We start from the raw sequence: 22,395 nt of genomic DNA on the forward strand, positions 1-22,395 counted from the left end.
ACACGGTACGTCATTTACATAAACATTATTATTTGATGGCTACAGAGATAACAACAGAGCGCAAATTTCAAACGCATAATTCTCAACGAATCATTATCTCGGGCTTTGAATGTCCATCCCATCCCACCATCTGATGATAAAAGGATAATGCACACGACCATGAAACTTTTCTCAAAAGAAGTGATTTTTTATTCAGCTGAGCAACTCCCGCTCCCCCCCCCCCCTTCTCGGCTGGGTCCGCCCCTGGTATTACAGGCTATTTGATTAGTCTTGTGAAAAGCTTCCCAGTTATAGTTCTCTTTTAGTAAAACTTGCAAATTTTTAAATCTACACAGAAAACCTGATATGAATGAATTGAAATATATACATGCTCGTTCATGGTCTCACAGTGAGGGGTTGGGATGGACTAGTGGTCTAGGGTGTCGTGCTTCAAGCTCTAACTGGTCAGTCACCTGTGAGCGTATGTGGCTTGGAGATAGGGGCGCCTTCTCAACCTTGTGGATTTACTCTGAGTACTCTGGTTTCCTCCCACAGGAAAGTCTGCGATATCAACCTTGGTGGAAGAGGATGTTAAACACTAATAGAAGAAGAAGGTTTCAGTTATACCTTTTACATATTACACAGTAATAAAAAACATACTGTTTAGTGTATGTTTGCTTTAGTGTGTTACATTTAATTTGATCGGGAGACGTGTTCGTTGACATCAACGTCAACTGACAACATTGCAAGACTTGGCCGTGGCACTGCAAGAGGAGTGGGTCAGATTGCCCCAAATCGTGATTGGACGATTGATTATATTAGGAGCATGCCACGACGAATTGCTGAATGGAGCAATTACTCATTAAGACAAAAATCAAAAACGTCCATTTTCACTTTTGACAGTGTATCTCTTTGCGAATGAAATGGGGCCGTCAGATAAGCCGCCCATATGAACTGCTTATGTTCATGTGTAGGCAATCCGCCTGTTATTAACATACACTGGTTACCTCTAATAAAAACAGCAGTGCATTTCCACAGTTTTGTATTGTTTCTGAATATCCCCTACTTTTTTTGAAGAGTATACTATTATAAATGACACATACAGCTATCATATGATATAAATAAGACTTTATTTACAATTTGTATTTCTCATAATATTTTAACAGCAACAAATAATACTGAATTCTATTTAATTAGAGTAGATGATTGTAGTAAAGTAGATCTATAAAATACAGTATCCTTTCTGATTTTAGTAAAGTAGATCTATAAAATACAGTATCCTATAAGATTTTAGTATCCTTTATGGTAGTAGTAAAGTAGATCTATAAATTACAGTATCCTTTATGATAGTATCCTTTATGGTAGTAGTAAAGTAGATCTATAAAATACAGTATCCTATATGATTTTAGTAAAGTAGATCTATAAAATACAGTATCCTTTATGATAGTAGTAAAGTAGATCTATAAAATACAGTATCCTTTATGATAGTAGTAAAGTAGATCTATATCCTTTATGATAGTAGTAAAGTAGATCTATAAAAGACAGTATCCTTTATGATAGTAGTAAAGTAGATCTATAAAATACAGTATCCTATATGATTATAGTAAAGTAGATATGATTGTAGTAAAGTAGATCTATAAAATACAGTATCCTATATGATTGTAGTAAAGTAGATCTATAAAATACAGTATCCTATATGATTATAGTAGATATGATTGTAGTAAAGTAGATCTATAAAATACAGTATCCTATATGATTGTAGTAAAGTAGATCTATAAAATACAGTATCCTATATGATTATAGTAAAGTAGATATGATTGTAGTAAAGTAGATCTACAAATCCTAGTGTTCGTATTAAAAAGGGAAGACTATATATAATACTGATCAGATATAATATCACATGTCAATACAAAACATTATTCAAATATCCAAGAGAAACTAAAATTAATTTTTTGTTTTCTATATTAATACTCATTTATATAATTTATTAACCACTAAGCTAAACACATTATTAAAGCTCTTCATTTAAAAAATGGTCATGGGAAGTGTAACAATTATATCATGTAAGTTCAGTGTGTGTTTAATCATGTTATAAATTAATGATTGTTCATGACAAGTTTTATAAATTGGTAATGGCCGTTAAATTAAAAGAGACATCCAATGGTTGCAGTTTCCTGATATTTTATTTATTATTTGGTATGGTATCAAAATAGTTTCCACAATTCAGAACCAGAAGTGCAAATTTCTTTGCCGATATCAGGGTAACTGTCAGTCACTGTATATAAATAAAGCTATGTGCGATTGATAAAATAGTTACTCTTGTTTTCAAATGGTTGTAACTGTCGGTTAGATCTATTTGTTAAGACAAACTTCAAGTTTGGTCAAAGGTCACGAGATGTAAACAGGGCTAGCGCTAATCCTAACCCTAACCCTGGACCTGGCCCTAATGCTTACCCTAACCCTAACCCTAACCTACAATCTTGCCAACAATCACGTGCCCTAACCTTATTTACATCTCAGCGACCTTGACGAAAATTGAGTTGGCCTTAACAAATAGATCTAGCCCTGTCAAGGCTGTCATATATGCTAAGAAAATCAATGGTTTGAAGACAAATATAGAACAAGTTTTATTTACAGTGGATGACAGTTACCCGTCACAATCAGCATGTTTACAGTTGATGACAGTTACCCTGTGAAAACCAGCATGTTCAAAAAAGGATTTGTTCTCCAGGTTTCCATACACGATAATAAAATATACAAAATCTGATATATAATAATAAAATATAAAGTATCCATATTAATATTAAAAACAGGGAATCAATTAATAAAAATAACAAAATTTATATCAATTTTCAAACAATTTAAATATATATATTCTACACATTAATTTGAGACAATAACAGCATTGAGACAATTTTATCCATATTAATATAATTTTTTTAATAATTCAATGATCATAAATTTCAGGGTCATGAACACCTGGTAATTTGGGTGAATCTTTAATTGCATCATGATTCTCACGGACATCTGAATTCTTTAAGATTTTCAGAACACATCAACCAAACTTCACATTAGACATTAAATTATGCCAATATTTAGTTTATGAACTTTATTTATTTTTTTGAATAATAAGTTAAAAGGAGTACTCTCAAAAATAGATGTCACAAGGATCCTAAAAGATTTGTGTAAAAATTGTCCAATTTAGTCATGTTAAAATGACTAAACTTCTTTCATCTGGGACCATAAAGAAATTACATTATGGTACAATTTTATTTCAATAATTCGCTAGCAGTAGGAGGAAACCGGAGGACCTAGAGAGAACCCACGAGGTTGGACCAAATGAGAGAAGAGTGTTAGCTCCTTTAATATCAAACAACATATGGTACATTAAATTATTATAACAAAGATTATTTACATCTTTATATAAACATGATTTATCTTGATAAATATTAAATATAAAATGCAATCACAGATGAGAATAAAATACATTTCTTCATTACATTTTTGGGTTCATTTCTGACTGACATGAATGACTACTTCTAGAATATTCATAATACTTAATTATCAAGACATAAAAATGTTGATTTTAATACTGGTCCCAAACTCCACACAGTTATAGCTCTGAGAGTAAAACTCAATTTAAATTACGAAAACAAAGATTACCGGTAGCTTGATACTGATTTGTATGTGCATATATACGGTAACAATAAACTAATGTGTTAAATACCATCTACCACCAGTCACATTAATTTCATTTTGTATTTCTATTCTTTAACATAACAATATAGTATGGATTGTTCGACAAGTAAATCCACATTAACAGTCCTTTGTTGTCCACCATAACACGCTATAGTTCACAGTAACTGATGTGCATAAGATTATATTGCATGAAAACCAGGTGTTTAAGCCACTGTGACAATTCCTTCTTTCATCGATGATTTAGAGGGATTGCAAGGTGGCACCAAAGTCACCATTTTAGACATCTGAGAATCTCTTTTATGTTCTGATGAACTTGGCATCACTGGCATCGATCTATAAAAGACAACCATATATGGTATACATAATCAAAATTATATTTATATTGACTAGAGATGTTGTAATTTATTAAAGCTATATTGTCTTGCACTTGAGATTTTGTAATTTATTAAAGCTATATTACCCATAGACTAAACGCGTTGTGATTTATTAAAGCTATATTACTTATAGACTGAATCTATATTATATTACCTATAGACTGGATGTGTTGAGATTTATTAAAGCTATATTACCTATAGAATTGATGTGTTGAGATTTATTAAAGCTAGATATGTTGTGTTTTATTAAAGCTATATTACCTTGGCCTGGATGTGTTGAGATTTATTAAAGCTATATTACATTACCTATAGACTACATGTGTTGTGATTTATTAAAGCTATATTACCTATTCACCAGATATGATGTAATTCATTAACACTATATTACCTATTATACTATATGTTGAAGCTATATGTTGAGATTTGTTAAAGCTACATTTTCTAGGGATGTTAATTGAAACTATGTAGTCAATAGACTATAAGCTGTAGTTGATAATAATTAAAGCTATATTACCTATGGACTAGAGATGTTGAAGCAATATGCTGAGAATAAGATGGTAGTGCTGAGTTGGCTGGAGCATACTGTCCTTGATACAATGTACATCCCTCATAACCAGGAATATTTGGTCGACTAAAATAGATTTGATACATTTTATTACACTATATATAACTGAACCTAAAGCAAACAAGTGACAGATTCCGTAACCATTGTGTCTGCCACTCTGCTCTTGACAATGGAATAATGATAATGAGGATGTAAGCTTAAAGTGTATCCTGAATCAGAATAAAAGGGTCTGTTCTCTGATTTATGTCAGAGATGGAAGAAATATTTACGATCACTGACTTGGTCAAGCCATTTAAAGGATCACCTTTATCATAAAATATAAAATATCCTTGACTAAGATTGATTCTAAATAAACCAATAAGCAAAGCACCGTTCCATTTATTTAAACTTCTGAAGATGACGTAAGCCATATAAAACTGGCACAAAAATAACAATTTTTAACTATGTATATATTGACTACCTTGGTTCACTGAAAAAATTAGAGGAAAGTCTTAGAGCTAGTACACAGTTATCAAGGGGGCTATCTAAGTGTTAAAAGGTTAATGATATTTCAATAGAATAACTAAAAAGACATGTATATGTACTTACTGTGCTGTTTCTGTAGGTCTGGGTATATTAACCCGTTTAACTGTTAAGGGTTGGAACTCTACAGCAGGATTATCTATTTCTTCTATATTATTAGCACCTACAGAGCCTCTGAAATATCACATAATATTAAACACTTTTTAAAAATAATCAACATAGAATGAAAATTGACAGGAAATTATAAGTTGAAAACTCTAGACTGCGCAGTGGGGGGGGGGGAGGGAGTGTCCAGGGTGGAGACAACGTCAAGTTTGTCAGGAGAGTTGAGAGATTACCCGAGAAGTTAATAAAATTAAAAATTGAGAGACAATATTTCTACTCATTTAGGTGGTGCATGTAAAGGATTAGAGTGGAGTGAGGACAAAACAGTGGCAATGCTTCACACGTTTGTTTGTTCGGTGTTATTTTCACCTCCACCACCTATCAGTCATGTCACAATAGGAAAGCTGTAAACAGCTGGGTAGCTTGGTCGTGAGAAATGTGGGTGATGGTTTCGGTGGTGCTGAGGGGGTCCTTGGGGTGAAACCCTTAAAAATATTTAAAAAGACCAAATTGACCAAGTCTCATTTATTCTCTATCTTTTTCGTTATACACAATTTTCAAAATGACTAAAAGACTCCTCAAAATAGAAAGGAAGTTAGTTATTAAACATTGGAGACAATGAATGCTATAGATTCGGAAATTGAACTTACCCGTAACTAGGTATCTGTTGTGTTCTGGAACTTGGACAACAGCTGAAAAATACAAGTAGTTTATCTTTAAGAACAAAAGTTGTGTACAGATTGATCATATAACATTAGATTTGTATGGTAACATTACGCAAAAAAACAACAAAATCTCCATTAAACCAACAACATTTTACTCAGACACAGTGACGTCCTTGAGTTCGCCTCCTGCCACCGCAAAACATAACACAATACACATCAAATATACTTAAACTGTTAATTGTGTAAGGTGCATGTATCCTTTCACTGTCAGGACAGGAAAAGGCACATGTATCCTTCCACTATCAGGACACGAAAAAAAGAACTTGTCTTGCTATGGAGTAGACCAAAAGCACCGCCACCCCGCAATAAAGTAGAGTCCGGCAGCCCACCCCATTGTCCCACGCCTTAGCATGGTCAACACCCACCTTCTTCAGCCTACATAGATTTCATTTCTAACAAGCTTGACAAAATGAAATGGGGTTTAACATCCTACTGACTGGGCTAATGAAGATGGGCATACGCCTTACAGTGTGCCATAAGGGAATTAGCCCGGACAGCGGCTCTACAGCCTATATCAAATTCTAACTGTCAAGGGTTCCTTTATGTGCATGCCAATGTGTACACGAGACCTTTGTACCCTCCAAATGACTAGGTGTTATCCCTTGACAGGCCCTCTATCCTGCACCACTGACATGGGTGAACCACACCAAAATATGCTGATGAATTTTCTCAGTCACCACAGGGAACAAACAGGGAGCCTTCAGGTTAGCGAGCCAATGTCTTACTCATTGACTCAGTCACCACAGGGAACGAACAGGGAGCCTTCAGGTTAGCGAGCCAATATCTTACTCATTGAGCCAAGCTTGACAAATACACATTCTTAGTAAAAAAGGGAATCTTATATTATACACCACTGACCAGGGGGTAGGTTGGCCGAATGGTTTAAGGTCAGTCAATGAGTCAAGTGGTGTGGTTTCAATTCCCCGCTAGTACATGACAAGGAATCGGATCCTGCCACTGCTAAAGAAATGAAACAAAATGAAATGGGGTTTAGCGTCCTACTGTTCCACAGCTAAAGACACATACACACAAAAAAATTATTGAAATAAAGTTGAACCATATGTTAGTCCTAAAATGACCTAGTTTGTGTTGAGTGGACATTAAATCCCACCTCTCTCTCTCTCTCTCTCTCTCTCTCTCTCTCCCAACACTACTGGCAATTTATATAGATAGCATTCACACCAAACAATGGTTAAACCTAACAATGGTTAAATCTTATAAGTACATATATGAAATATATTGGATGCATTGTATTCCTTCACAAAAGTGTCCCAGCAAAATCTGTATATGACAATAGACATATCATGTTTTAGCTTAATGCACGCTTGAATACTTATGTTAAAGGGTGTCTACCATATAATATTAGAGCTTCTTCGCAATTTATCTGTGATTATAAAAAGAAAGCCTACAAATTCAGATTTCATTTGTTAGAAAAGTCGTTCAATATTTTCTTAGTGGTGAGCATATTTGTATTTAATTACACTGTTTTTTTTGTCAATACTATATATTTTACACACTTCTTACACTTCACCTCTAAGTTTTCAGATAAATAATGATTATTAAAGTAGCGAACCAAAATATTATGGTGCAGTCCTCATGATTTTGTATGTGTGGTGCCGTCCTCATGATTTTGTATGTGGTGCTGTCCCCATGATTATAAAGTCAAGCAACAAAATATTAGTGCAATTATTTATCTAAATGTGATTACCACTTGTAAAGCATGGTATACGGTATATTGAATATTTTATTGGTTACTACCATTGTTAATGTGGTAACTAAGTCTAGAGGCCTACTATTTAACTGGTATATCTATTATAAAATAATCTATAGGTATATTATACTTATATCTGTCAGTCTTCAATGCGCTTTCTTTGAGACACGTCCAGCAATCTTCATAACAAGTCAACAATCTTCATAACAAATCAAGGCAAAGTTAAAGAATGTCGCTTGAGGTGAAGTGCGTTAATGTAATTTAAAACTGAAGAATTTTCCTGAGCACGGGGGGAAAGAAGATCCTGTATGGTTCTAAGATGTTCAATAGTACTAGTCTGTACAACGTTTCTCAACTTTTTGACTATCATCGGGTGCATAATCATTAAGAAATGAGAAAATGTTTTTATAAAAATGCTTATATTGTGATTTATCTGCAAGTGATTAAAACGATTTATCTTTTGGGAGATGATTAATCAGTTTATTAGTGTTCAGAACTAAGGTACGAAGTGTTGTTGCTGATATTGAATGATATTTTTTATGAGAATTTGAAATGTTTTATTTTATTTCTTGTTTTTATAAGACAAAAAATATTCACTGGAGTCAATGACCACACCATAATCCAGTACAAGAACGCATCAAATTATTTACCTATGTGAGCTTACCAAAAATGTGAAGTGGTTTGAGAAGTTCTAGAATGAATAAACTTTCATTATTTATAGCTAATGGGTGCCATAGTCTGATGAAATGGATTTCAGAAGTGGATGTTACACTGGGACAAACTTGTTTAATCTTTTAGAAGTGGACATTACCCTGGGGACAACTAGTTTAATCTTTTAGAAGTGAATGTTACCTGGGAATAACTAGTTTAATCTTTTAGAAGTGAATGTTACCTGGGGACAACTAGTTTAATCTTTTAGAATAAGTGAGGGTTACTTACTGGAAATGATTTTAAATCTATGGAAAGAGAGATTGGTTTTATTCATTATAAATAAGAAGTTGTCAATAAAAGATTAACAAGATTAATCAGGTAGAAATAAAGACTTGCTGTGTATATAAATAAACTGTGGGAAGAATGGAGAACAATATTAAAATAATTATATTTGTGTTTTTGGCAGACATCCATACAGTATTATGCCAGGGTAAGATTAAATTTGATTCAAGTAAAAACCTGGGTTTAGCTGATCTAACGTGTTGGTTTGATTAGTGATTGGGAAACAATTATACGATTAAATTTTCCTTTAGAAATATTAAGATGTAGTTAATTTTGATTTAGGGTTAACCCAATCTGATTAAAATACAGATCTATATCTCGATGGCCTCTACTTCATGAAAATCTGACTGGTTGTAGTGGGAGGTAATGTCAGGGGTCATACAATTGGCTTTTGACCCTATAACGTCAGACATTTGATTAACCAATCAACGTGGATGTTTCTAGTAGGTTACTCACAATTCTGTGCATCTCACGCCAAGAACTCGCCATAAAAGACCGTTTCATTGGCTAATCCCTCACATGAACCAGAATGCGGGTTATATAACAACTCTTCCAGATCCTAGTGTAGTAAAGACACGTAAGACGAAATTTTAAACTTTAAAAACGAAACGAAATAGAATCTGTGTTTTAATCAGATTTGGGCTAACCCTTCGGCAGTTATATCTCTACATTGGCTCAGGTCAAATAGGCCTACAAGTAATTCAAATATATCCATAAAATATAGTAGCAGCCCCATTGGGAACCCACCGCTCTACAAACATCTGATGTACTTACAGAATTCAAAAATTAATGTATGTCACCCACCGCTCTCCAAACATCCGATTCACTAACACAATTACAAAATTAATTTATGTACTTTTAACTCAAACGAAGCGATATTTATAAGCATCTTCATGCTTGTTTTCGTATCCTACATACTATAATTCAGCTATAAAATTGTAAACATTCCAAATAAATATTGTTTAAACCAAAGCTAGCTGTATCCAAGCTCCATGAGCCAAATTCCTCCATTTATCATCAATGCTAAGATGCAATGATTTTTATTGATTGTGACCCTAGTCCAGGACCTACTCCAAATCAATAAATTTGAAAATTTGAAGCCTCCTACCGGAAAATCCTAGTGCCACTATGAAACTCTTGTTTTGAGATGTTTCCTTTTTCTATTTACAGATGTAGAAATTTCTAATGATGTCAGTAAAGCGTTCATTACTATAGCTGTCCTTGTGGCAATTTTAATCATCTCTTTTGTTGTTGCTAAGATATTTGACTACTGCTACGATCATTCCACTCTCCGTGATGATGACAGTAACATCAGTGAAGACACAAGGAAGAAAATTCGTGATCGATTATTAGGAGCAGGAGCAAAAGCCAAAAAGAAAGAAGTCAAAAATAAAATTTTGGCAGTCCACAGGGCATCTTTAGTTATTCGGCATTTATCCGAAATGGCAACGAAACGAAGGGCTTCTCAACAAGCTTACGAGATAGATGAAGAAAATGAAGACCCAGCATCTGGTCAGAAAAAAGGTGCTGCAAAAGTCACCTTTGTTGATGAAGATCAGAAATCATTGGCCAGTAATTCAAAAACACTTCAAGTTCCTGGAAAAGGTGCATTGAAACATATCAGTAATGGTAACTCTAAAGTATCACCAGCAGAAATAACACCGACCAAAAAGCAACCAAGTGAATCTAATCAAAAGAGTAAAGTTACTCCCAACAATAAACCTGTGCAAAAACCTCCTGTAATTTCTGCGCCATCATCAGCTAACAAAACATCAAACGTGGCACCTTCAACCAAAGCAAAGAATGGTATAAAGGCAGAACAAACAGTGGAATCACAAAACAAGGTCCCTGTCGAGATCGGGAGTGATGTTAAAACTCCTCCTAAAATATTGATCAAACGGCCTACGGAAGCTGACCTTGTACAAAATCTTCAAAATGATCAATCGACAAAATCAAAGACAGAAACCGATCCAGTAACAAAGCCATCAAACTCTTTGTCGCCCACGGGTGACACAAAACCTTCGAATATACAATTATCTGTTTCTTCACCGAAACAAAGTGAAAAGACACGTCGAACAGGGCAAATGAACAGCCAATCAGCACCGTCTAAATCAACTCCGGCAGGAGTTCATAAGAAACTTGAGAAAAATGCCCAGAAAAGTAATGCAAAGAAAAACAAACAATAATCTGTCAAACAAATTTAAATACAGAGATAATGTTTTGCTAGCAAATAGTTCCTGAGAGTAGAGATATCAAAGTATTGTTATTCAAATTATTGTGTTCCGGCTATTGGATAGTATTCGGTAAATCATTCTGACTCTTCTGCATAATTTCAGCACCGGAGCATAATATACATAAAGGAATTTATTGCACCTGTGGTGATCTACAAAGTTTTCAAATCACAAAATATTTGTAAGGTGTTCTTTTTTTATTGAAATAACTGTGATATTTTTAAAAGTGCCAAATTTTCATTAAATAATGAAATAATCTAGTGCTTTATAAATTATCAAATATCTTACATTTTTAGCAGGGTATAATGACCCAACAAACAGATATTGTGATGATTTATGATATATATTTTTTTGGTGTCTTTTTTACTGTACATACCAGTAGTTGAGTGATACTAGAAATTAAAGTAGTATTTTTATGTAATGAAAATTATCATTTGTCTAAATCTGATTTAAAGATACTTTCCTACAAAAGTATTTATTGGGTGGTTATTTCCAATAGAAGTATGGCAAATTAGGTATATATGGAAAGTAGAAACATCCAATCTTACTAGAAAAATACTGGATCCCTGAAAAATACCCATGAAGCGCATACAGGACAAAAATTTAAAGGTTTCTCTAATCGGCAACCCAGCATTTAGGGATGTCTGCTCAAGTGACGTCAAAGATTGCACGCGAGGATTGTCTGATTTCTCAGCGTTAGTGAGTGCTTGATGTATGTGTTGATAAATTAGATAGTGAGCTTAAACATACATTATGCAAGAGTAAAATCTGCCAATTGCAGGTCTTTCTTTAGGCCTGAAATGTTATCTAAATTATTACTTAGACATTAATTAACTTATCCAGACCAAAATCACCTCTCAATGTCAATGCTAGCCTGCAATGTTTACTGGATTAGGCCCCCATTTGCTGCTCCACTTTCAATCGCTAAAATCTCGGCTCACAGTGGATCAATTTGACTGAAATTTTCAGAAAATTCCCTTTACATTATCTAGTTTTTAACTATTATAGTGAGAACTGCAAGCTCTTTATCTAATCTCCCATAATGTATTTTTAAGCGTACAACAGTTTCTGAGACAAAAAAAAGTGGGCAGTGGATAATCTGAGACTTTAATTAGGCATTCCTGTATATGCAATAAATTCTCCTGTGGGTTCGTACCCGTTGCTAGGTACCGCGTCAGCCATGTCAAGTGACACAAACATGATCTCTTTTGATATATATTTTGATAGCAAGGGTATTCCCTTGTGAATACTGGTACAATGTTTTGAGAAGGATTTGAAGCAAAATTTTGATAGATTAATTAGTTTGAATATGTTTTTAGTCCAAATATATCATAAAATCACCCGGTTTATCCGTGGGAATGTTTCTGATCATCATTTGAGAAATTTTAAAACCCTCGCAAACTACCATATTCTGTCTAAAAGGAATATGGTCCAAATATGGTCCTTTTACATTCAGTGATTAAAAAGATTTAATAAACTGAAATTTTCACAACATTCAGCATTTTGTTTTAAAAGTTAAATAAGCAATTTGAGTATCATTTAGAATAGATTAAGCCATGAATAATTACATGCTATAAGAAACATGTCAGTGACAGATTTCAATTTTGTTTTATCTGTATTTTACATTTGGGAGATTAGCCAATGAAATGGTCTATTTGATATGGGGGATTTGCAAATGAAATGGTCTGTTTAGATGAGCTTTATTGGGTGAGTTGTGCATGGAATTCTGGGAATCATATATTGAACGGTTGAGAACAACAAAACAAAACAAAAAGTTCTGTGTGAATAGTCTACATCATTCAGTTATCGTACATGACCCCTGATTTTACTCTGTCACTATACTGATCAGATCTATGGAGTGGAGGCCATTCAAGGTATAAAAAATAATTTAGATTTGAATTTAATCAGATTATTTATCTAAATTTAAAATAGAATCCAGAAATGAAAACTATTTTACCAGACTATATGCACAAGCTAATTGAAGCGGATTGGATCTGCAATTGGATGAAATGGTGTGCTCTCGATTCCCCGCTTATGTACATGTAACAAGGAGTAAGATTGCCTGTCCAACGTTGTGGGTTTTCCCCCCACTGCTAAATACCCCTATGCACAAGCAAATTATTGTAATAAATTTTAGTGATATGTTAATCCCAAAATGACCTAGTTTGTATTGAGTGAACAATAAACCCCATTGACTGTTTCACAGTTAGTGAATTTTATGCAAGGGAGGTAACACAATTCATGACAAATCTAAATGTAGGGTTTTGCAAAATCTTTTTGAAACTGGCTTCAAGCAAAATGTCAGCAGGTTTAACATCAATTATTTAACAACAAAATTATATAGATGATGTAAATCTATAAAGAGGGAGAGTCAAAGTTTAACGTCCACTTGACACAAACCAGGTCATTTCGGGACCAACATATGGTTCACTTTTTTTTTCAATACTTCACTTGCGCATATGCATCTTCAGCAGTGGGAGGAAATAGGAGGACCAACAGAAAACCCACTACAGGCAACCATACTCCTTGTCACGTACAAGCAAGGAATCGAAACAATACCACTTGATTCAATAACAGACCTTGTGATTTCGCGTGTTCATGTTAAACCACTAGGTCACCCAACACCCCTTCGCACACCCCGCCCCGTAAATCTTTAAACAAAGGATGTCAGTAAGACAGGTGATATAGGATTAACATCAATTATTTCGCAACAATAATTTTGGCCCCATCCGAATTTTTATACGTTGTATCTTGCCCGGCCCTCCATCCTGCCCCACTAACAATTGGGGAACCAAGTATGTCAGTAAGACAGGTGATATAGGATTAACATCAATTATTTCGCAACAATAATTTTGGCCCCATCCGAATTTTTATACGTTGTATCTTGCCCGGCCCTCCATCCTGCCCCACTAACAATTGGGGAACCAAGTCAGAAAATTTCTCGGCCAACATTGTGATCATACATCTGACCTCCAGATTATCAGTCAAGATTCCTACTCAATGTACATAGACATTTAAATCCAATGTACTATTACTGACACTGGCAGTCGATTTCAAACCATCAAATATCTTTTCTGTACAATCCAGTTCATTTTAAATGATGTTCTTTTAATATTGAAAATTTGTAATCCATCTGGTTTGTTGAGGGAATTCACTTCCACTCACCTGGTACAAGTTGAGAATTCAACAACAGGAATATAAAATTTAGAAACCAATAGGAAATGGTGATGTCTTTGAAAGATTATACAATATTAATTAGTTCGCTTTGAAAATTTCAAGAATCATGATGCACAAATTCAGGCCTGGCCGATTTTTGACAATACAAGAATTGACCTAATTACATCAAAGCAGTATTGACAAGTGTCTGCTGAACTTTTGAAAACCACTATAGGAAATAATGTATGCAACTCATATAGAAATTTGAAATGTCTATCTCTCATCAATGGATTGACAAATCTGTCTTAAATTTTACATGTAATCACTGATATAATAGGTGTGTAGTCAAATCTCGTAGTCAATGTTCTCCAAATTTCTAATGCCTCCTTACAAGAATCCTTTTTACAAGGATGATGAAGGGTGGCAGGAGAACCTATCCTCTTCAGGGGTACATAAAGATTTTGTTGGGAGGGGGGTTTAACAAAAATGCGACCGACTGATGCACATGTCCCTAATACGAATCACGCAGTCAGGGGCCGAGCACCACATATGATAGTTTTGTAGGGGCCAGTAGCTGATCTGGAAGCTTGGAATAGGGGGTGGGGTGCGGCGGTTCCAAATCTAGGGCGCCATCCACAATCACACCCCACAATGAATGTCAACAAAATACTGGCTATAACACTGGCCGTCCGGGTAGAACATAGATCGTATTGCCTATAGCTGTTATCGTATTGCCTATAGCTCGTCGGAAAGCAGTTTTATTCAAGTTGACATAAAGTATATGTCATATAATATGATGATTGTTATTGATTTTGTAATTAAATTTATATGAACCTTAGAGGTAGTAGCTATAACACTGAGCAACCTGAGAAAATTTTGAAAAAATGAACCAATATCCTGACACTTGAGGTCATTGCTGGGAGCAAATTGTTGTGAACAAACAAGAGAACCAGAAATAGCAGTCAATGGGACAGAATCTCAAAATCTGCCTCTGTCAATTCCGCCTGTTTTGCCAGAACATTTGTACAGCCTGACGCCCCACGCACCAGCAGTACTACTAACTGGGCAGTTCACTATAACTGGGAATATGACAGTGCCGGTGTAGTATAAGACCACAGAGGAGTGGAAGAATTATGCCATTATAGTCAATGTCATGACAAATGGGATCAAATTTCGCATGTTTTGTGAGAGTAGAAATAACAATTATATAGTCTGTCGTCCCACTCACTAGTGGTACTACTAACTGGGTGATTCACTGCAACTGAATATGATAGTGATGAGATTGTATAAGACAGAGGAGTTGAAGAATAATGACACAATAGAATTGAGCACCGTAGGCGCGAATAAATTTAGATTATGTAACTGAGCTTTAAATTTGTTGGGACTGGGTCTGAGGGGACTTTGTCTCACGGGGGGCGCTTACTTGGTCTCTGAAACACCATTTACTGGACTTTGGGATCTGGGGAAAGGTTTTGCAGAATTCTGATGGTCAGAAAATATTTACAACATGAGAAATATACGTTTTAATTTCTACTGGGATTAAATATGCAATAAGTAAAAATTCTTAAGTTCAATAGATCGCCTTAACATTTCATAACTTAAAGATTTTTTACGTATTTCTGAAACAATCTATGCGTCCGATAACTTCTTACCAACTTTTCGACTAATGTTATTCGTATGACAATCAATAATAAAATTTAAGTTATCAAAATCTCTCAATTTCTTAGACCAACATAGTCATAACAGGGAATTTTTTTTTTTGAAACATGAAAAGTTGACTAGGTGATTTTATACTATACTGTTGCAATTTAGGTGCACACATTCACACAAAATTTTTCCCTTCTATTTTGGCATTGTTTACCTCATTAATTCATTTAGTCTGAGACCGACTGCAGTGAGCACTTATTTTGAGACCGACTATGTGACGCAAGAAATTTAGGTGCATGTATATTAAGTATTTGAGGTTTTCCCCTTCTATTCTGTCATTATTTGTTTACCTCATCAATTCATTTCGTTAGTCGTCGATACATAATTTTGAGACCGACTGCAGTGACTGCACTTATTTTGAGACACACTGATCTTATTTTGAGACCGACTGCACTTATTTTGAGACCGACTGCAGTGACTTCACTTATTTTGAGACCGACTATTTTCTCCCAGGGGGAATTTTTTTTACTTAGACCAACTCACAGAATAAGGGTAAAAAACATTTTTTCAACATGATAAGTTGACAAGATTATTTTATACTAAAGTTTTGGGTGAGTAGCGTAATATATGCAATTTAGGTGCAAGGATTCACGCAAATACATAAAATTTTGGATTTTTCCTTCTATTTTGGCATTTTTCCTTCTATTTTGGCATTGTTTGTATTAATTCAGTGAGCACTTATTTTGAGATCGACTGCACTTATTTTGAGATCGACTGCACTTATTTTGCGACCGACTGCATTTATTTTGCGACCAACTATTTTTTTCGCTGGGTGGGGGGTGTACCACCCCCCTATACCCCCCCACATTTACGCCCCTGATCCTCTTACCCATTGTTTGTGTTAGTATAGTACCAATCTGATTAAAATCAGAATTATCTTTTTGTATTCATTTCTTTTATATTCTGTATTTGACTCTTATTTTGGACTCAATTTAACTTAACATCCATGATAACAAGTTTAATCATACTGTCATGTTTCAGTCATGTCAAGACAATATCCATTGATCTATTTATAAACTCTATAAAGTCTTGTGCATAATGAAGCTAATGTCAGCTATCCAAATGGCAGCTGCTTTGAATATACCATAAAGACAAAACATAACAAAGATATCATATCCATTAGATAATATTCATACTTACAATGTAACTGGTCTATTTTTATAATAACCACTTCTAGGTTGACCTCGATCCCATGATTTTCCCACAGACTAAAATATAAATATTATCAACCATAACTCAGACTGACAAGAAGAAGATTTCTCTAAAAACAATTTTTTATATATGTAGATTACATTCAGTAATGTGTCCACCGTGATTGGTCAACTCCCTACCAATTTAGGTATCAAAATCCGCAATACAGAAAATTTTGCAAACTTTTTGAAAGGCTTTAATTATCATGAAATTTGATTGGCTGACTAATCAAGGTCGAAATTATTATTAAGCTGTCAGCACTGACCCAGAACATACATTTATTAAAGGTCAAAGGTATCAATATGCTGTTACATATGCTACGTCTACTCAACTCAAACTAGGTCATTAAGGGACCCTCATAAGATATAAATAATTCGCTTGCACACAGGAAATTTTAGCAGTGGAAGAGAACCCTGAGAAAACCCATGCGGTTCAGCATACAGTCCTGGGATCAAAGTCACACCACTTTAATCAATGACATATCTTATAAGATTAGCACATATGTTGGACCACTCTTCTACACCTCCTGAGCCTTAAATAATAAATAATGTTTTTATTTACCTGCCATTCCTGAGCTGTAGGTTCATATTGTTTATCAGAGAATCTCTGTGATACCATATCAGGTCGGAGTTCAAGTGTTGTTTTAAATGGCCATGGTTTACCTTTCAACATATTATCCCATGGTACACCTTCATATAGTCTAAAATTACAATATTAACAAAATGAAAACTTTTGATCATCAACAATTTGCTTGAAAAATATATGAGAATACTTTTCAAGAAATATTGTGCTATATATATAATAAACCAGTGATTGTATTCCATATAGATAGTCTTTATGTTTTTAATATGTTCTGTCGGCAAATACCCATCAGAGATTATACTTCGACAGTGTGTATCTTATTGTACTGTGCCGTGTTTATGTGTCATCTTCTCTATCTGTGTTTTGTTTTGCAGTCATCCTGTTTTTTTCTATTACCTATCTGAATTTCCCAAATATATGGGAAAAAAGTATTAGGTGGTCTACAAAGAGTGAGCATACCTTGTCTTGTGTATGACACCTGTTAATAATTAAAGCTATGTAGAAAATAAGTTTTCGTCATTTATCTTTTATCTAAATGAATTCCACCAAATTACAGCCAATCTTAGTGGTAATCAGACTGCACAAAACCCAAAGTTCAAATTAAAAATTTGTTTTCTTGATCAAATAATTAATTTGTGTATATTTTATCATGGATTAAGCTGTGAAAAAATTGATATTGTTCGAAAAATGTAATTGACGATCAGCAGTTTTAACTATAGGCCTAGTATACAAAATAACAAGCTATGCAAACAGCATAAATAATTGAGAAGTAATATCAGGTATTCTATCAAGTGTAAGCATACCTTGCATAATGCATAACACTTTGTTAATAGGTATAATAGAACATAATATCCTCACCTTTGTTCAATAGGTATGATAGAACATAATATTCTCACCTTTGTTCAATTGGTATTATAGAACAAAATATTCTCACCTTTGCGTAGATGAACTGTACATAAACTTTCTTGCCAACTCATCTCTTGAACTTTTACTCAATTCTGACGGTTGTTTTGCCACAAAAAAACTCTGAGAGAAAGAAAAGAATACTTTAGATAGCTGAACAAACTCAATATTAAAGTTGACATCTATTAGAATTCTGCGTTTTTGAACACTTTTTATGTCATAATATGTCAGATTTAAAACTGTTGTAAATTAGAGAATGTGGGAGACTCCTTGGGGGGTGGGGGGAGGTAAAAATAAAAAGCTCAAGAGTTGTCTCCCCTGACACATTTTAATAGAAATGTAGTTTGGTAACCTTTCCTTACATTTAATAATAATTTCTTGCATAGGACATTTTTTTTTAAATTGGTGATACTCAATAATAAACAATGTCTGTCCCAAAATATAAACAAAATCAGTGCTTAAAACTTATGTAATAAATATCAGGAGTTATCTCCCTTGGCACATCAAAGTTTGGAACTTTCATTTATTATCAGAGAGAGAGAGGGAGAGAGAGGGAGAGAGAGAAATGGGGTTTAAGGTCCACTTGACACAAACTAGGGCATTTCGGGACTAAAACGTGGTTCAATTTTATTTCAACAATTTGCTTGCACATGGGATCTTTAGCAGTGGGAGGAAACCGGTGGAGCCAGAGAAAACCCATGAGGTTGGCCAGATGATCCTACTCCTTGCCCTGTACAACCGGGGAATCGAAACCACGCCAGTTGACTCAATACTTTATGATACAGTGCGCACATGCTAACCATTTGGCCATCCAACCCCCCTTTATGTATCAGAATATCAGAAGATTGTTTCACAGCAAGAAAGTATTTTATTTTACTATTCATGTCAGAATTAAAGACTATACCTGAGCTTTTTGTTCTTCTGTTAGAACTTTGGTTGGGTCAAAGTCACTTGTCCAACCTGAAGGCAGACAAAAATAAATGTTTACATTGGTTTCTATTAATTTTATACTGAAGAGTTTTTATATTACCGGTGTTCTGGTTGAAGCGAGTTCTTGGCATGCGATGCACGGAATTGTGGTAAACCACTAGAAACATCAACGCTGATTGATTAATCAATGTCTGACACCATAGGGTCAAAAGCCGCTCGTATGATACCTTCCATTTCATCTGGTCAGATTGTCATGTAGTATAAAATAAAACGAAACAAAATATAGATTTGTATTTTATGATCAGTAGTGGAATACCGCGTTTTATCAGTGAAATAAAAGTGTTATTCCACTGGCTAGCAGTGAAATAAAACTTGTTATTTCACTGGCCGCCGGGACTACTTTTTTTCTGGAGTTACACTTTTTAGTGACAAAATTATGAAAACAATATGGCCGACACGCCGACTTGTCGATCGTTACATTCTCAAAGGTATTCCAGAAGCAGATAAAGATGTAAAGCGGTCTAACCCCCCGCGTTGTCAAAGCGGACAAAGTAGTCCATGTTGTTTTTACCCAAAATGATTGTAAAATCATAAAATAAATGAAATTCGTGAAAATATAAGTTTTCTTGCTTCTCGATGAAATAAAATATGTTATTCACTCTAAAACGACAAATATCCTCTATTTATTTTAGTCAGATTGACAATATTAATAATTCTATTTTTTTGTACCAGCAGCCAGCCCATACTTTTTTTCTAAATGCATCACAAGAATTATCAGCATATTCATTTAAAGAAGCTAACCCTCTTTGATTTAAAGTGTGTTTTTTTATTCAATAACTACACTTACCTCCAAGTTGAGCTCTTATCCAAGCATCAGAGATTTTTCTACTGTTCCATTTGGTTGGAGCTCCAGGAACATAGGTCATGGAACGATGTAGACCTGGTGCAGGAATCGATGTCGTTGATCTGGGCGTTTTTGTTTGAGGAATGCTGGCATTAGGTTTATCATTAACTTGTACTAAGGTGTCTATTTTACTGTGACCAGTGCCCCGGTCCAAATCACCACCAGCACTAACAAAACCAGTAGTGGGGTCGATAATATTATCATAGGATCTGTGCGGAGCCGCTACTTGGTGATCTCCATCATCATTGTATTTCCTAAATCCTGAACTTTTTTTGTCTTGAAATGAAGAATAATCATGTTTTCCTCTTAATGAAGGAAATTTCGACTGCCTGAGCCTCCTGTTTTCTTCAATCTGTCTGACTGTGTGGCCTCCAGAATTATTATTAGTCAAAAAATACGTCTTTAAATCAGGTCTCACTCGAAAAGTTGAATCAGATAAGACATAGTTTGCATTGACAAGAGTAGTCATTTCTCCAGTTAAATTGTTTAGATACTCGGGAATATAAAAACCTAACGGTGTTTTAATATTTACCGTTACCGATTCGTTCCTCGCTTCTTTGCAGGTGCCCGGTGTGTGATTGTGTTGTTCTACTTTTACCGAGTGAACGTAAACTATCGCGTTGTCAGGGACAACAGCGAGATTGACCTAATAAGGAAGTTTCCGGTTTTTTGCCGCGTAAGCAGCCATGTGAGACGGGATTACGGTAATCATTAAATCAATGAAGTGTGTTCGAAATGACGACTTGTTGTCTTACGGCGATGCTGATTGTAAATCTAGTTTGACATTGTTAGCGGATAGATTCACGAACTGGGCAGGAAATCCTTGCATTGAGAGATTTATGTTCTAGTGGCAGTGCTTTCTGTTAAGTCTTTTGCTTCTGTTGAGTTCTGACAGTCACGACATAAACAAAGAATATGGCTGCAAATCGAAGAAATGCTGATTCCAGGAACGGGAAATCTTCTGAGCGGTCTTCTTATTCCAAATACAAGTCTAGTAAACGACAGCAACAAGACGTTACAGAGAAGACATCTGCATGGTCCATATCAAATATGGCCCGTTCGTGTTTTATTTTTGCACTGGGTAAGTTTGTTTGGTTGGTTAGTTTTAGAATTTATAATAAAATACAACGGAAATGAACATGGTACTGATAAGGAGGGGAGGGATGCCGAGGGTTGATTCTTTTAAAGTGGGCAGTTCCCTGGCAAGAGCCAGCCCAGAGTGGTTACATGTAGGTGTTAATTTTTCCATTTTGTAATGTAAACTATCAATAATTTTAAACTTATAAATCCTGAAAATTAAATTACACAAGATTTCACAAAATAAAATCGTGTGACTTTTTTCGGGGTGGGGAGGGGTGTAGCAACCATTTATGCCATGGATCTTAGCATCATTTATACTCTCTACAGCTCAACACTCAAGTCCATATTGTATATTATGGATTGAGGTACATGGATTGAAACGGTCTCTGAATCTGATTGGAAAATACCGCCCTGCCCCCATCTTTGTTCTAAGGCTATTTTGGAATCCTTACCTTCGATTTTTCACTGTGATTCTTTTCTTTTTCACCTAAAGGAATCATTTCTTGCCACATCTGACACCAATTTATAATAATTCAACACTATAGCCTAAGAACAGAGGTGGGGAAGGGGGCTATTTTCATATTGCAGCTTAATAGGGACGCTCAGTAATGGTCAGACGACAGCATCCTATCAGAGACCATTCCTAAAGGAACTACCGGTACATGGATAATAACTTAATGGAACAAATTTCTGGAGACCATTTAAAGATGACATTCATCGCATTAATGAATTAATTATAGTACATGTATGTTAGCTAATTTAATAACTACATGTACCAGTAACCTATTTATTAAAGTTCACAATTTGATTAAAAATTTGCCATATTGTAATTACATGAGCCACACTTTTAATTATGTCTGTTCTTTGTTTTATAGCCATTGGAATATCGTATTTCCACAGGTAATAGGATTTTTATTTCTATTTTATTATTTATTAAAAGATAATGTAGGGGGTAGCATGGCTTACCCAAATCAAGCAATAATTTAACTCGTATCACATTAATTACTACCACATTACCAAATATGTCATTTGTGGTTA

General features: G+C 34.7%; 3 protein-coding genes across 3 annotated transcripts in view; 2 read left to right on the forward strand and 1 right to left on the reverse strand.

Annotated features, from left to right (window-relative positions):
- Window positions 1-1,090: 1,090 nt before the first annotated feature.
- Window positions 1,091-20,860, reverse strand: LOC126807890 (spermatogenesis-associated protein 48). The gene is made up of 9 exons (XM_050532761.2): window positions 20,221-20,860; window positions 19,348-19,403; window positions 18,475-18,566; window positions 17,520-17,658; window positions 16,908-16,975; window positions 5,895-5,936; window positions 5,206-5,313; window positions 4,567-4,683; window positions 1,091-4,011 (listed from the first exon to the last, which is right to left on the reverse strand). The coding sequence occupies exons 1-9, from the start codon at window positions 20,744-20,746 to the stop codon at window positions 3,882-3,884; spliced, it is 1,278 nt and encodes a 425-aa protein (XP_050388718.1). The 5' UTR covers window positions 20,747-20,860; the 3' UTR covers window positions 1,091-3,881.
- On the forward strand, window positions 7,775-11,331 carry LOC126807900 (nucleolar protein dao-5). The gene is made up of 2 exons (XM_050532779.2): window positions 7,775-8,821; window positions 9,844-11,331. Exons 1-2 carry the CDS (start codon window positions 8,755-8,757, stop codon window positions 10,857-10,859), a joined length of 1,083 nt encoding a protein of 360 aa, XP_050388736.1. The 5' UTR covers window positions 7,775-8,754; the 3' UTR covers window positions 10,860-11,331.
- An 89-nt stretch (window positions 20,861-20,949) lies between the features above and the next one.
- The window catches only part of LOC126807862 (probable C-mannosyltransferase DPY19L1), a 28,186-nt gene continuing 26,740 nt past the window's right edge, over window positions 20,950-22,395 (forward strand). The window contains exons 1-2 of the mRNA XM_050532708.2: window positions 20,950-21,358; window positions 22,233-22,257. Of these exons, the coding sequence (XP_050388665.2) occupies window positions 21,193-21,358; window positions 22,233-22,257 (191 nt within the window). The 5' untranslated portion in view covers window positions 20,950-21,192. The remainder of the gene's footprint in view (window positions 21,359-22,232; window positions 22,258-22,395) is intronic.

Source organism: Patella vulgata, chromosome 9 (assembly GCF_932274485.2).
Source record: "Patella vulgata chromosome 9, xgPatVulg1.2, whole genome shotgun sequence".
Classification (NCBI taxonomy): Eukaryota; Metazoa; Mollusca; class Gastropoda; family Patellidae; genus Patella; species Patella vulgata.